This window comes from Sinocyclocheilus rhinocerous, unplaced genomic scaffold (assembly GCF_001515625.1).
Source record: "Sinocyclocheilus rhinocerous isolate Xijiao unplaced genomic scaffold, SAMN03320098_v1.1 scaffold3999, whole genome shotgun sequence".
Classification (NCBI taxonomy): domain Eukaryota; kingdom Metazoa; phylum Chordata; class Actinopteri; order Cypriniformes; family Cyprinidae; genus Sinocyclocheilus; species Sinocyclocheilus rhinocerous.
The window spans coordinates 46,078-60,672 of record NW_015631047.1 but is presented as its reverse complement, the minus strand read 5'-3'; the positions used below and the strand labels follow the sequence as shown (position 1 = coordinate 60,672).

The window sequence follows — 14,595 nt, the reverse complement described above, 5'->3', positions numbered from 1 at the left end:
AATATGTATTATATAAATAAATATTTATTATTTTAATAAATATAAAATATTTATTAATATTAAATAGTATATTATTTAATTACGATCACAGTCATGGCCTTACAAAATATTTAGATACTATGTACTTTGTAATATGTGCAAAATAATACGAAAACAGGTCATTCTCATTCAAAATATTAATAAAAACAGCATACAATTATACTAAATTATTATTATTATAATTATTCTAAAGTATTTACTGCATGGAATTTATGCTCTTTAAAAAAAATTAAAACAAAAAATAAAGTAAAATGTTTTAAAAATCCATAAGTAATTAAAATAAAATATTAATATTTAAATTTTTATTAATAAAAATAAAAGTATTGCATTCTGTTAGGATACTATGTCAATATATATATACTGTGTTCTGACAGGATCATATTCATGACTATTATGGTAATGAGAACAGGATTTTTTGCATTATGGTATCGAGAATTTGAAGGATGTGTTTACCAAGAAAAAAAAAAAACTTTAAGCAATATACAATTTCTTAATAATTTGGTCTTGGAGTGAAATACGACTCGAGTGATGTTTCGAGTGAAAACCCGTGATTTTGGATAGGAAATTTGACTGATAGATGTAAGGTTGCCAGATTATTTTCCAGTTATGTGATCCAAATTCTGTAATTCGATCTGTCCAAGACGGACAGCAAAACCAGACTCTTATCTGATAGCATGGCAAAAGTCAAGGTTTGATGGCGCTCATTAACACTAAAATAAAGTCACTGCACTCTCACTGTGTTTATCCACTCAAATGTCTCAATTCAAGCATGTGTTTTCAGTCTCGCGCTGTGTGAAAGTTTATATTGTTCAGCAGTGACTTTCATGTCGGACAATGGCCTGAACGCAGCGGGTGCGCATACGTAATGTAATCAGGTTATGAAAGCGCAAACATGCACATGTGTTTGTGTGCTCATCACACAGGGTGTGTGTGTGTGTGTGTGCTTGTATAACAATGCATTAGCATGCATGTAATGCCAAGTCTACTGAAGCACGTACAAACGTATGTTTTTCAGTGCATATTTAGTTTTTTTGGAGGCAGGACGCAGGAGTCCATTGAAACATCTCCATGCTTCCTTCCTTCAATTCACAGAAGTCCTCCCTGCTGGTTTCCACAATCACACAAGCACACACATTACCTCGCATCACGTCCACACTAATGTTCCCAGACCTACAACCTCACAAATATCACTTCCGTTTCTTACTTTATAGCAAATAATAAACATGAGCTTCATGCAAAGGCTAAATATGTGACTGTTCCTCTCGACTCCATGTTTTAAGCAGGTAGTGAAGATGAAAGTCGAGGCAGAAAACAAGTCTGAACATGAGATCTGATGCAGTCCTGCTGGTCACCGGACGAACACAAAAATAAACTAGATTTTTTAAAGGAACATGTTAAATCAGCCATCAGATGATCTTGCAAATGTCACTATAAGTAAGTAAAAGCATTAGTATTGCTATAAAAACTTACAAAAAAATAAATAAATAAAATACAGAAACTATATAAACAAAAAGAACAAGTCATTTTAGTAATATTGAGATACTGAAGATATTATAGTTTTCATTAAAATAATATTTTATAATATTATTTCATAATATATAACATTTTATTAATATTTACTTTTACATTCTCTTTTTTCTGTTCATTTAATTAAAGTTTTAGGAATTTTGTTATTTGTTATTAGATATTTCAATTTAAATTTTAAATAAAATGTATATTTAAATGTCTATATACGGTTTTTATTCATATGCAGAATGTTTAATACTATAATACATAATAAAACTTAATATTTAGCTTTTACAGTTTTATAGTTTTGTATTTTTTATTTTTTCTGTTAATTTCAATTGTAGTTAAAGTTTTAGTAATTTTGTTGTGTGCTTTTGTCATTTTTTTATTCATTTTTATTTCAGTTTTAGGTATTTAAGTACATCAATTTAAACCGGGAAAAAAATTAAAAACGAGTAAATTAAATAAGTTGAATATATATGGCTATGAAAACGTTTTATATGCTTTTAGGCGTGGCTTTCTTTAACTAAAACAACCCAAAGAAATACATAAAACATACAAACAAAAGAGAAAAAATAAAATAAAAACAAAACAAAATCCATGTGCCACCACTGTATCACAGTAACATCACACTTTTTTTCCTTACAAAAAAAAAATACTGTGGTGGTATCCTGGCATTTACACCATATAAAACATACTGTCTGATTACCATATTCATATATTTTAACGTCCCTGCAAGGTATTTCAAAAAATACCCAGGTATTGCCATAATTCATGAACCATTGTATTTAAGTGCTCTCAAAAATACCACGGTACAAACACATACCTTTGTGGGACACCATGCTATTTTTGAAATGCCTGACTATTTAAAACCACGAAACATGAGTATTGTGATCACACAGCATCAGATTTGACAGCACTAGACTCACTTGAGCTGGATGAGGATGTTCTTCTGCGTGAGCTTCCTCTTGCACAGGAAGCCGCTCTTCATCTTCACGCTGTAGTTGATGTTGTGGAAGCTCACGGTCGCTCCTCGTCTGGGTGATGAGAAGGACATTCTGGTGGACACCGGTGTCCTGGACTCATCTCTGACTCCGGTCAGCTGAACAGCCGTGTCTGCCATTACAACCCTGAGGAACAGAAACCATCAGATGACATGAACTCACTAAATCATTACATCAGGACACACAAAATCAGGTTCATCTGGAAGTTTTGACTTAATAAACCAAGTTTCAGTCTGATTGCAGAATCTCAATGCACCTGATCAACTAGTTTCTCTCATCACATTTACATTTAGTCATTTAGCAGACGCTTTTATCCAAATGAGGACAATGGAAGCTAGGGCTGTGCAATATATCGAAATTATCGAAATATCGCAAATGTACATATCGCAATATGCATATCGCTACAGCTTGCAATAGTTGGGGCCATGAACAAAAGACAAAAAGAAAATCACTCACTGCTCTTACCTAAATAACTTTTGTAGCTTAAATAAGAATCAGTGCATATTGAATTCAAAGAGTAAATACTACATAATAACTCTTCATCCAGTGATGCTTCCAAAGACTATCCACTGTTGTCCTCTCACATATTTGTTTAGAACTGTTTTCATTTGTAAACAGTACTTGATATTAGAATCAGAATCAGAATGGGCTTTAATCACCACTTAAGTGTGCGCAAACACAAGGAATTTGTTGTGGTTTTACAGGAACTCTTGGTACATACATGCATACAAATAACCATATATATATATGATGGCACAGGATAGTTATAGAAGTTCACTGAACTGACTCAGCAACAGCTGAGTAAAACTGTTTCATCTGAGCATGTGGCACTTTAAGCATTATCCTATCGCATAATTTAATGAGTTATCGCATATCGCATTTTTCTTCAATATCGCACAGCCCTAAATTGGAAGCAATCAAAATCAACAAAAGAGCAATGATATGCAAGTGCTATAGCTATAACAAGTCTCAGTTAGCTTAACGCAGTACACGTAGCAAGGTTTTTTTTTATTATTATATAATAAATAAAAAGAAAACAGATAGAATAGAATGGGATAGAACCAAGCTAGTGTTATAGGCTTTTTTTTTTTTTTTTTTGCTTTTTGTTAATTGTGTAATAAATAAAAATAAAACAAATCGATAGAATTAAAAAAGAATAGAGAAGCTAGTGTTAGAACATGATGATGAATTATCATTATTATGATGAACTATCAAATATGAACCGCTTAGGTCGTTTCTAAACGAGTAATAATGTGCAGTATCACTCCCAAAAACCCCACAGCATTCAGTAGTTCGCAGCGAAAACGGAACACATATGATATTTGTCAAAACACACGATCTTGTTTTGAGCAGAACATCGGGTAATTAACGGTTTGATTCACAGAAACCGTATTCACACTCACCTGAAGCAGAGGCAATCCGCTGCGAGCGCGTGCGTCCGTGGGTATTATGTGAGGAGCGCGAGAGAGAGATAGAGAGAGAGAGAGAGAGAGAGAGAGAGAGAGAGAGAGAGTGTATTTATGTGAATGAGGTTTCATAAAAACAGGAGGCGCTTCACACGTGTTACGATGACAGGAGTGACTTTATAAAGCTCATGCAAATCAGCGTTTATACATAAAAACATTTTAAAAAATACGATGGAATTACCATCATTGTACCATGGTACCACTAGCTTTTGTGTCGCTTATATGACATTATAAAAATTTGAGAAATACTAAAATATTTCAAAAAATATCTAGAGTTTCATGAAAGATACTGCGCATGTTTATTGTCAATTATCAACATCATCAGCATCAAATTACCCTTACGAAAATTATCCATGGTTTTACTACAAATTAAACACACAAAAAAAATACATGGTTACTATAGTTAAAAACAACAGACAAAAACAACAGACACCATTACAACATTTGTAATGGTTTTACTGGTTAAAATGGGACTTGTATTGGTTTTACTGGAAACTGTAATGGGCCCTGTGGGTTTCTACTGGTAATTGGTCACCTTCTATTGGTGGCTTGTTAAAACCAATCCTAATGGAATATGTCCCAGAAAATTTTTTTTTAATTATGATTTTAATGGTTAAAAGTGGACGGGTTGTAATGTTTGTAATGGTATTTGTAGTGGAAACCATTCAAATTTTCTGTGATGGTTTTATTGTTTTTTTCAGTAGGGTAACCATGGTTTTGCTACATTAACCATATAGTTTAACCATGGTATTTGTAGTAAAACTATGGCTATATATGGTAATCAACACACCAAAAAAACATGGGTTGTGCACTTTTACTACAGTAAAACCATGGTTAATTTTCGTAAGGGTAAGTCGCCATTTGGATCTATTTTTATTAAAAGATGACATTCATAATTCATGACAATATTGATCATTTGAAGTTTTCCTAAGTAAAAGTCTGATTTTTAGACAATTTAGACCATTTTTAGGCAATTCTTCAGGCACAGTGACTGAATTTGATTTGGGACCTAAACAGAAAAGTTCAGGACATTTACCATGTATATATAAATAATATATTTAGCTTTAGCTTTATTACAGGTATTTGAAGGTCAATGTTAAGTATTAGCTTTAAATCTACAAAATAGCCACTCCGTTTAAACCGACTTCCAGGATAATTTAAAATTACATGAAAAAAAGTGAAGTGAAAACGTTGAAGTGGTCATGAAGAGGTTTAGTTGAAGTAGTGAAAACTTCAAAGAAATGGTGACCAATTACAACATACCTACATTTTCCCATATACAAATACATGAACTGAAGTCTTGATGTTGAGACAAAGTGCACATCCTTCTGTAATGTACTTCTGCTTTAAATAGCCTACGCATGAACATCTATATTAACTACATAAAGATCAGCATTTATAAAGCATATCTGCTAGGTCAACCATTAGACAATGACTTTATGGGAAAATGAGAACATTTATTACTCATTAACATCATTGGAGTTATTAATATTGATTTTAAAACATTAAAATAATTCCAATGATGTTGATCAGAGAAATGACATGAACCAAAGAATAAACCATGCCACTTTTTAAACAGAACATATGAAAAACTTATGAAACAAAAAGTATTAAATTATGAAACAGCCCGTATTATGGCTCTTCCTACTGTTTTATTGTCTCTCTTGACAAGTTACACAAGTTTCTGTTTGACAATTGCACGCCACCTGGACTTTGCCCACATATATAAACCTTATCTAACACGTACTCACTAGAGGTGAATGCTGAGGACAAAAAACTATAAAACCAGTTTAAAAGCAACAGTTTAAGATGTAAAATGTCTCACTTTTGTTCTGTATGCAAATACACAATAATGGCTGTCAAAGGAAAAAGAGACATGATGGTACAGTGTCTCTCCTGTGCACTTAGAATATTTGAATTAATTTAACTAGCTGATTAGTCTGGTATTATTTTGCTAATCACAAAGCAACATCATCTTGGCAAGCAACCGTGTGTCTCTCTCTGTTAAGGTTTCACATTAGAGCAAGCTTCAGAGCTGTCTCTCTTTATCTGTGGCCACACACACACACATAAGAGAGTCCCGCCCACAAACACGCAGGAGGAAAAGAAAGAAACGAAACGAAACTGTTTGTAAACAGAATTCCTTGTGTGAGACAGATCTGGAAGAATATGAGGCTCCAGCTGCAGATCTGGATGATTCCAATGCTTCTGTATCAGATCCAGACAGATCTGTTGCTTGTGTTGCAGAGGCACTGGAGAGGACAGGACTTCAGACGGAGCAAGCTGAGGACGTGGAGTGTGACTCTTGCAGTGATGGGAAAGAGAAAGCCATCAAAACATGTCTGGTGTGTTTGGCGTCTTACTGTGAAACTCACCTCAGGTTGCACAATGAACTGAATGTGGGGAAAGCACACTTACTGGTGGACGTCACTGGAGAACTCCAAAAAAAGACATGCCCCCAACATCATAAGCTCCTGGAGGTTTACTGCCGCACTGAGCGCCAGTGTATCTGCTGCCTCTGCATGCTGGACACCAACCACAAAGGACATGACATGGTCTCGGCTGCTACAGAACGAGCAGAGAAACAGGTAAAGGTGGGGCAGGGTCGGTTTGAGTCCAAAGTAGTACAAGTTTTTAATATGCAATGCATAAACAAGCCATTTTTAATTGGTTGGGTGAATGTTTGAGAATATCGGAAGAATATGAGGCTCCAGCCGCAGATCTGGAAGAATATGAGGCTCCAGCCGCAGATCCGGAAGAATCTGGATCATTCCAATGCTTCTGTATCAGATCCAGACAGATCTGTTGCTTGTGTTGCAGAGGCACTGGAGAGGACAGGACTTCAGACGGAGCAAGCTGAGGACGTGGAGTGTGACTCTTGCAGTGATAGGAAAGAAAAAGCCATCAAAACATGTCTGGTGTGTTTGGCGTCTTACTGTGAAACTCACCTCAGGTTGCACAATGAACTGAATGTGGGGAAAGCACACTTACTGGTGGACGTCACTGGAGAACTCCAAAAAAAGACATGCCCCCAACATCATAAGCTCCTGGAGGTTTACTGCCGCACTGAGCGCCAGTGTATCTGCTGCCTCTGCATGCTGGACACCAACCACAAAGGACATGACATGGTCTCGGCTGCTACAGAACGAGCAGAGAAACAGGTAAAGGTGGGGCAGGGTCGGTTTGAGTCCAAAGTAGTACAAGTTTTTAATATGCAATGCATAAACAAGCCATTTTTAATTGGTTGGGTGAATGTTTGAGAATATCCAGTTGCAGTTTGGTTAACAAATGGGATTTTGATGAGGGATTGTTGGTGTGGACTTGGTTCCACAACTACAGAGTAGATGTTGCTCAAATAAGACTTTGTAAACTCTTCAGAACAAAACCTTAAAGGGATAGTTCACCCAAAAATGAAAATTCTGTCATTAATTACTCACCATCATGTCGTTCCAACCCCGTAAGACCTCCGTTCATCTTCGGAACACAAATTAAGATATTTTTTGATGCATTCCGAGAGCTCTCTAACCCTCCATAGACAGCAATATAATTAACACGATCAAGGTCCAGAAACATAGCAAGGAGATCGTTAAGCAAGGAGATTTCTGTTTTCTTTGCGTACAAAAAGTATTCTAGTAGCTTCGTAAAATTATGGTTGAATGATGTCACATGGATTATTTTACCAATCTCCTTGATTGTGGTAATTACATTGCTGTCTATGGGAGGGTCAAAGAGCTCTCAGAATTCATCAAAAATATCTTAATTTGTCTTACGGGTTTAGAATGACATGAGGGTGAATTTTCATTTTTGAGTGAACTATCCCTTTAATGATTAAAATCAAGAAAGCCAAAGAAAATAAGAGACAATTATGTTTGAAAGGCAGTCAATTAACTGGTTGGGTGAATAAATTTGGGAATAGCCAGTTGCAGTTAAACGGGATCTTGGTGAGGGATTGTTGTCATGGACTTGGTTTTACAACTACAGAGCACATGTTGCTTGAAAATATCTTTAACTCTTCAGTACAAAAACATAATGATTAAAAACAGTGACAATAAGAGACAAGCATTGTTTGAAAGTATGGTTGGGTGCAGTTTGGCTCATGAAATGGATTTTGGTGAGGGATTGTCGTTTTAGACTTGGTTCTAAAGCTATAGAGTAGATGCTGCTCAAAAAGACTTCATAATGATTAAAAACATTGTAAAATACAATACTGTATTTGGGAGAATCCGTATGGGAATATCCAGTTGCAGTTTTGTTTATGAACAAGATTTTGGAGGGGGGCTGCCATTATGGACTTCAACAACTGTGCCTGATGTTGCTCAAAAAAAGTCTTTGTAAACTCTTCCGAACAAAGACATAATGATTAAAAGGCAATGACAATAAGAGAGACATACCTAATTCAAGTTGCCAGAACAGTCACCAGGTACAACAGGTTATGGCACACATAAAATGCCTCAAGCATCTTTGTGATACCGCAGTAGTTCTCAGTCAAAACTGTGATGCTAAATGTAAAAGACTGAGAACGTAAAACAGGGTCTTGAATGACGTTGTCCAATGATTCCCAGAGGCAGCTGGAAAAGTCCAAGCAGACGGTTACGGATCGAGAGACAGAGCTGAAGGAAACCCAAAAGGCATCAGGTAGACTCAGGGTAAGACAAATTAAAAAGTAAAATAATGTTCCAAACACTTTCTCCTACCCCCTAGTAACAGGCATAAGCTATAATTAAGCCACTGGTTGACTTCCCAAAGTGACTTGAACCATGAACAAGAAGATGAAGAAGAACACAGAAGATGGGCTGTTTGTAAACTATAATTCAATTTGGTGCCATTAACGGTGCAGAAAAGTTACACACTTCACCCAAACCAAGAACGAGAACAAGAACAAAAGAGGTTCAGCTTGCTATATTTCCACTTACAGAACCTGACTCAAGCCACAGAGGAAGAAGGTGACCGGATCTTCACCGAACTGCTCAGCTTTATACGGAGAAGCCACACTGAGATAATTATGCTGGTCCAAAGTCAGATGACCACGGAGTTGAACCGGATTCAGGGACATTCGCAAGATCTGGAACAAGAGATCTCAAAGTTGAAGAGAAAGCAGTCCGAGGTGGAGCAGCTTTCACATACTGATGATCACATCTATTTCCTCCAGTTAAAAGCACTACCAGAACTGAAAACACACCAAGACACTGTTTGAATAAATGCATTATTATAGTCTTGATACAAAGCTTGCATTATTCATGATCAACAAATTGTATCATCAAAGTCTTTCAGCTAATGCTGATGTAGAGACTCAAGCTTAGAGCTTGTTATCAGTGGATTGCTTATTTAATCCCATCACAGAGCAAACCATTTGCTACAATACACTTTGGACCAAAGTGGCTACCAAATGACTAATTGGGGACTTTAAGCAACAGCCACTGAAGGAACGGCAACAGCATTTCGACGTCATATTGCGCATGCCCGACTTTAACTGCTACTTCATGAGGTTCTACTATAACCTTCTACTACGGGAGAACAGCTGGTTTAGCTGGTTTGCCGTAGTCGTTACAACGTGACAGATTAGGTTGGTAAATGTTACGTTTTATGGTATATACCATTGTAATTGCACCAGTATACGATTCTACCATTAGTCTTTTATTTAATCTTTGTTTATAGGTTTTGAAATGAAACTGATTTTAATGATTTTTCCGTTTGAACAAAGATATGTCTGCTGTTAGCAACAACATCTCAGGTAGCACTGAGACTAGAGATGATGTGAAGCAAACGATGTAAGTATTGCCTAAACATCCTCCTCTTAATACTTAAATAAATGACTGAATACCGCGTTGCTTAGTGATTATTACGTTCTCGGCTACGGCGGTTTAACAGCTTACTTCCGTTCCATTTGCAGCTGTTGCTTAAAGTCCCTATTTTAAATGTGTGGTAGAAGCCTTCTTTCCTCTCCTGATTATCTCCAAATCTTGTAGGAGGTCCAATCCCGCTGGCCGACTTCTAATGACTTCCAAAGCCTGACAACTAATCCACAGTTCTCTTTTGGAGAAGTGATCAAGTCCCTCATCTCATTAACAGCACATATAAAGGACATTTGGAGACTGGAAACAACCAGGATATTCTCAGCAGGTAAAAAGTGATGGGTGATGAACAAATTTGGTCCACAGAAGTGGTTGCCTTCAAAACAATTTTAGTCTAAAGTATAAGACCCTTTTGACCCACTAATGTCCTACAAGAACTAAACCTTTGTGGTTAGAATTTCCATACGTCTGAAAGCAACAAGTACAGACGGTTTCATTTACTGTTTCACTTGATTGATACAAACCTGTTAATCACAGATTCCCAGAATTTGTCACTGACATAGGAACTGGTGGATTTTAGCATCTTTAGCTAACTTAATGTACTGCTGGTAAGTGGGCTGAGGTTGAAAGTAGGATGTAACTATAGTTCAGTATTGAATCTTTACCTACCTGTAAAGCAGGGATCCTCAAATCCGGTCCTTGGAGGGCCACTGCCTTGCAGAGTTTAGCTCAAACACTGATCAAACTCACTTACCTGTGATTTTCTATGGATCCTGAGGACCTTGATAAGCTTGCTCAGGTGTTTAATTAGCGTTGGAGCTAAACTCTGTAGGACATTGGCCCTCCAGGGCAAGATTTGAGGAATCCTGCTGTTAAGAATCCTCCGAAGACCCTAAAGGGATATGACAGAAAAAGAAAAAAAAATGAGATGGGAGGATAACATATTTCAATGCTTGTGCATTAAAATGTTTTGCATTACCTCACAAAACCCCATGCATACTTTCTCAAGGAAATGCAAAAGTTTTGTGAGTTTCTCAGGGGAATGAAAAAGCATTGAAATACAAATCTCATATCTTATCCATCTCCATGTCACTTTAGGAAAGTAGTGGGCAAATCTGGCCTTCAAGGGCCATTATCCTGAAGAGTTTAGCTCCAACCCTAATCAAAGTCTTGATGATTACTTGAAATTTACAGGCAGGTGTATTTTATTATGGTTGGGGCTAAATTCTGCAGGACAGTGTCTTTGGTGGGCCAGAGGGTCATACCTTTGTGGCTCTGTAGTACTCGACAGAACACTTGGGATTTCCACAATTTTACATGTTTCCAACCTCTTGTGAAAAGGTCTGCAGATTCCCAAATAACCAATCTGTTCTGTCACATCTCACGTCTCTTTAGTGACTGCAGAAAAGATCCTACTGCCGCAAGAACCCAAGACAAGGGAGGACTTTATACATTGTAAGTCATTCTACCTTTTTGTTCAAATTTAAGGCTGGAATACACTACACACCTTTTAAAACAAATTTTAAAACACTGGGTATCATACACTTACCGACTTTGTAATTGTCACAGAGGAAAAACTGGCCATCTTACTCTAAACGACTTAGATTCACACACTACCAGACATTAAAGTTGTTCCGATCACAACAAATTCACACAGAAACATGCGCCTTGTTGACCAATGAAAACAATAAGTGTTCTAAAATCAACTTAAAATATCAAACATGTATGATATCCTCCAACTGGATGGAATCATAGTCTGAAGCTGAAAAAAAGGGAGTCCGTGACCATCATACACCATGCAATTTTCTCTGAACTCAAATCTGCAGACTAGCATCAACTTTTTCAGACAATAAATCAATGGAAAGTCAGGGCAAAAATCGAGTAGTGTATTCCAGTCTTTAATTAGTCCCCAAAACTTCACAATGAGGTAAGGTACTGTACAATAGGAAAAATCCCAATCCCTAAAGATGCTTAGCCTTAGTACTGGTTTGTTACCTAAGGATACTTCATTCACATTAAGTTCTGTTTTACATTCTAAGACAAGTAGTAAGTGTGCAGACACTGGTCTTGGGGTAAAGCTGGGCTTTACTTGGGTTTTGCATTTTCACCTTGTTTCTCATTTCATCAGTTCTGGTTCCCTTGAGTCTGGACCCAAACACGGCCCACAGGAACCTTCGGTTAACAGAACAGAACCAGGCTGTGGCTTGCAGTATTGAGCCCCAATCATATCCAGAACATCCGGACCGCTTTGAGTGGTGGGCCCAGGTGCTGAGCAAGGAAGGTCTGACAAGTCGCTGCTACTGGGAGGTGGTCTGGAGCGGACAGTACGGCGTCGACCTCGCAGTGTCCTACAAAGATATCAACAGAACTGGGCAAGGAGACGACAGTGGGTTTGGGTACAACAGGCACTCCTGGAGTCTGGACTGTTCCATGTTCAGATACGCAATAGTGCACAACAACGAGGAGACGGAGATCAGTGTACCCCTGTCCCACCGGATCGGGGTGTATCTGGACCACCGGGCAGGACAGCTGTCCTTCTACAGTGTCTCAGATACCATGATCCTCCTTCACAAAGTCCAGACCAGGTTCACTCAACCTCTTTATCCAGGATTTGGGCTCTTTCAGGGCTCAACTGCAAAATTATGTGAATCGCAAGAAGGCGGATCACCGCAAGAAGTAAACAGAACCAAGAATAACAAAACATGTATAAAACACAGATGCTTAAGAACAGCCATGAAGAGAAACAAATATCTCAGATTTGGAAAGCGAGGTGCCAGCAGTCCTAAATAAAAATTTCCTGTCCTGAATTGTCCAGAATAAAAACATTGTCCTGAATAAAAAAAAAAATGGGGAAATGGCATCACCAGCACTGCTGCAAAAATGAACTCAATACAAAGCTTATGTTTAGGTGAAAACCACATAATAAATTAATAAATCTGATAATCTGTTCGTAGCTTGATGCTTTAGGGAATCTGTTTAGAAGGTAGTGCACACTGCACTTGTGTTATCCATTTACATTTGTTTTACATTTCATTTATGACATTTAAGGCAAAAGTGCTTTAACGTCACATATGACACTGCTTTTGATGTTCATATGTGTGATGTCTTTTGATGGTAAATTAAAGGTAGGAACTGACTTTTCATACATGCATCAATAATTACAAAGCTTTCATTAATGGGAAATTTCACCAAGAATTAAAATTCTGTTATTTTCTCAGCCCCATGTTGTTCCGAATTTATATGACTTTTTTCCCCCCACAGAACACACAAGAAGATATTTTGATGAACCCAAAGCTGCTCTTTCTCAAACCATACAGCAGCAGCTCTTGAATTTCACACATGTGCATTTTCAAACTTGCTGTACAGGTTTGAGGTCATTGAGACAAAACATCACTGATTCAAGTTTACAGGATACAAGTTTAACTCATTCGAAATACTTATGCTTAATGTTACACTGTCAGATATGCAAAAGAAATGTGTCGTATCTCTTGCTCTGGCTACTGTGTATAGTTTGCTCATAACTGGAGTCCCTAATCATGCAGATTTATGCTCCAGGACATGAGTAGTATTGTACAGTAAGAAAGTTATTTCCCTTAACCAGGAAATTAACGTTCTTAGAATTGACAGACAGTTGACCCTGAGAGGTCAAGTAAATACTTACAGCAGATCTAAATATTTATAATGAATTTTAACTAGTTATGATTAATTATTCATATTTCCCCTTTGAGCTGACTCGCTACATAGTGCTGCGTTCGACACTATAGATCATGACATACTCCTAGATCGATTACAAAACTATACAGGTATTCAAGAGCAGGCTTTAAGATGGTTTAGATCCTACCTGTCCGATCGCTACCATTTTGTTCATTTAAATTAGTTTGGGTTAAACAAATCAATTTTGCTTGGTTGGAACAGCAGCAACGCTAATTATGTCTCTATTTGTTTCTATGTTTTTGCCTGCGATTGACATCCCGTGGTAACTAGGATTTACACAAGCTTCAGTCTGGATCCAGAACACCTGAGAAGAGATGATGCCAACCCCTCAGAGGACCTCAGATGATGCCAACCCTGAAACAACATACAGAACTACCACATTTTGCTATAAGTTTGATTGCATCATATAATAATTGCTGTTAATAGTGTTCATCGTCTGTTTGATTACGTCTTTAATTGATTTTTCCGTACATTTCTGCCATATGTACATTAACTGACAGTCACCACTGATAAGCTACCACTAAATATTGTAGAAACTTAATTTGCAACGAATTGTATCGTGAAAAGCGCTATACAAATAAACTTGAATTGAATTCTTTAGGGGCTTTTGCACCAGGGGAACCTTTTCATAGTTCCTAGAACTACTGATGGAAGTTCCCGCTTTTAGGCGTGTTCACACCGCAGGAACTAGGAACTTATTTAGTTCTAGGAACTCCTTTTGGGGGAACTAAATTAGCTCCTACTTCAGAGTGGGGTCTAAAACAGTTCCATAGGAACTATCAGTGACGTAAAAGTATGCTGATTGGCCAAACGCATACGAAACACTGGCTACCCAGCATTTTTTAAAAGCAGAGTAAAAAAATTTACTCCACGAACATGGGAAAAAGCAGTAATAATGGCATTTAGCTACCTGTTGTCTGCAGCGTTGTGTTCTTTTCTCAGCCTCGGTGATAACACTGCAAGTTGTCAAAGGAGATTAAATCACATTTTCGTGCTCTTTTATTCACGTAAATTGTGTGTTTACATTCCATTATGAAACCCACAACACGCAACAGAAACAGCTCCGATCATGGC

At 37.3% G+C, this 14,595-nt stretch overlaps 2 protein-coding genes across 2 annotated transcripts in view; one reads left to right on the top strand and one right to left on the bottom strand.

Moving 5' to 3' along the window:
- LOC107741126 (ATP-binding cassette sub-family G member 2-like) overlaps positions 1-4,026 on the bottom strand; it is a 27,712-nt gene extending 23,686 nt beyond the window's left edge. Inside the window, exons 1-2 of the mRNA XM_016553717.1 lie at positions 3,953-4,026; positions 2,475-2,675 (exon numbers count right to left, since the gene is read on the bottom strand). Coding sequence (XP_016409203.1) covers positions 2,475-2,668 — 194 coding nt within the window. The 5' untranslated portion in view covers positions 2,669-2,675; positions 3,953-4,026. The remainder of the gene's footprint in view (positions 1-2,474; positions 2,676-3,952) is intronic.
- Positions 4,027-4,845: 819 nt separating this feature from the next.
- On the top strand, positions 4,846-12,747 carry LOC107741125 (tripartite motif-containing protein 16-like). Its single transcript, XM_016553716.1, has 8 exons — positions 4,846-4,864; positions 6,173-6,603; positions 6,715-7,176; positions 8,578-8,661; positions 8,931-9,119; positions 9,982-10,135; positions 11,203-11,262; positions 11,936-12,747. Exons 1-8 carry the CDS (start codon positions 4,846-4,848, stop codon positions 12,595-12,597), a joined length of 2,061 nt encoding a protein of 686 aa, XP_016409202.1. The 3' UTR covers positions 12,598-12,747.
- Positions 12,748-14,595: the final 1,848 nt, after the last annotated feature.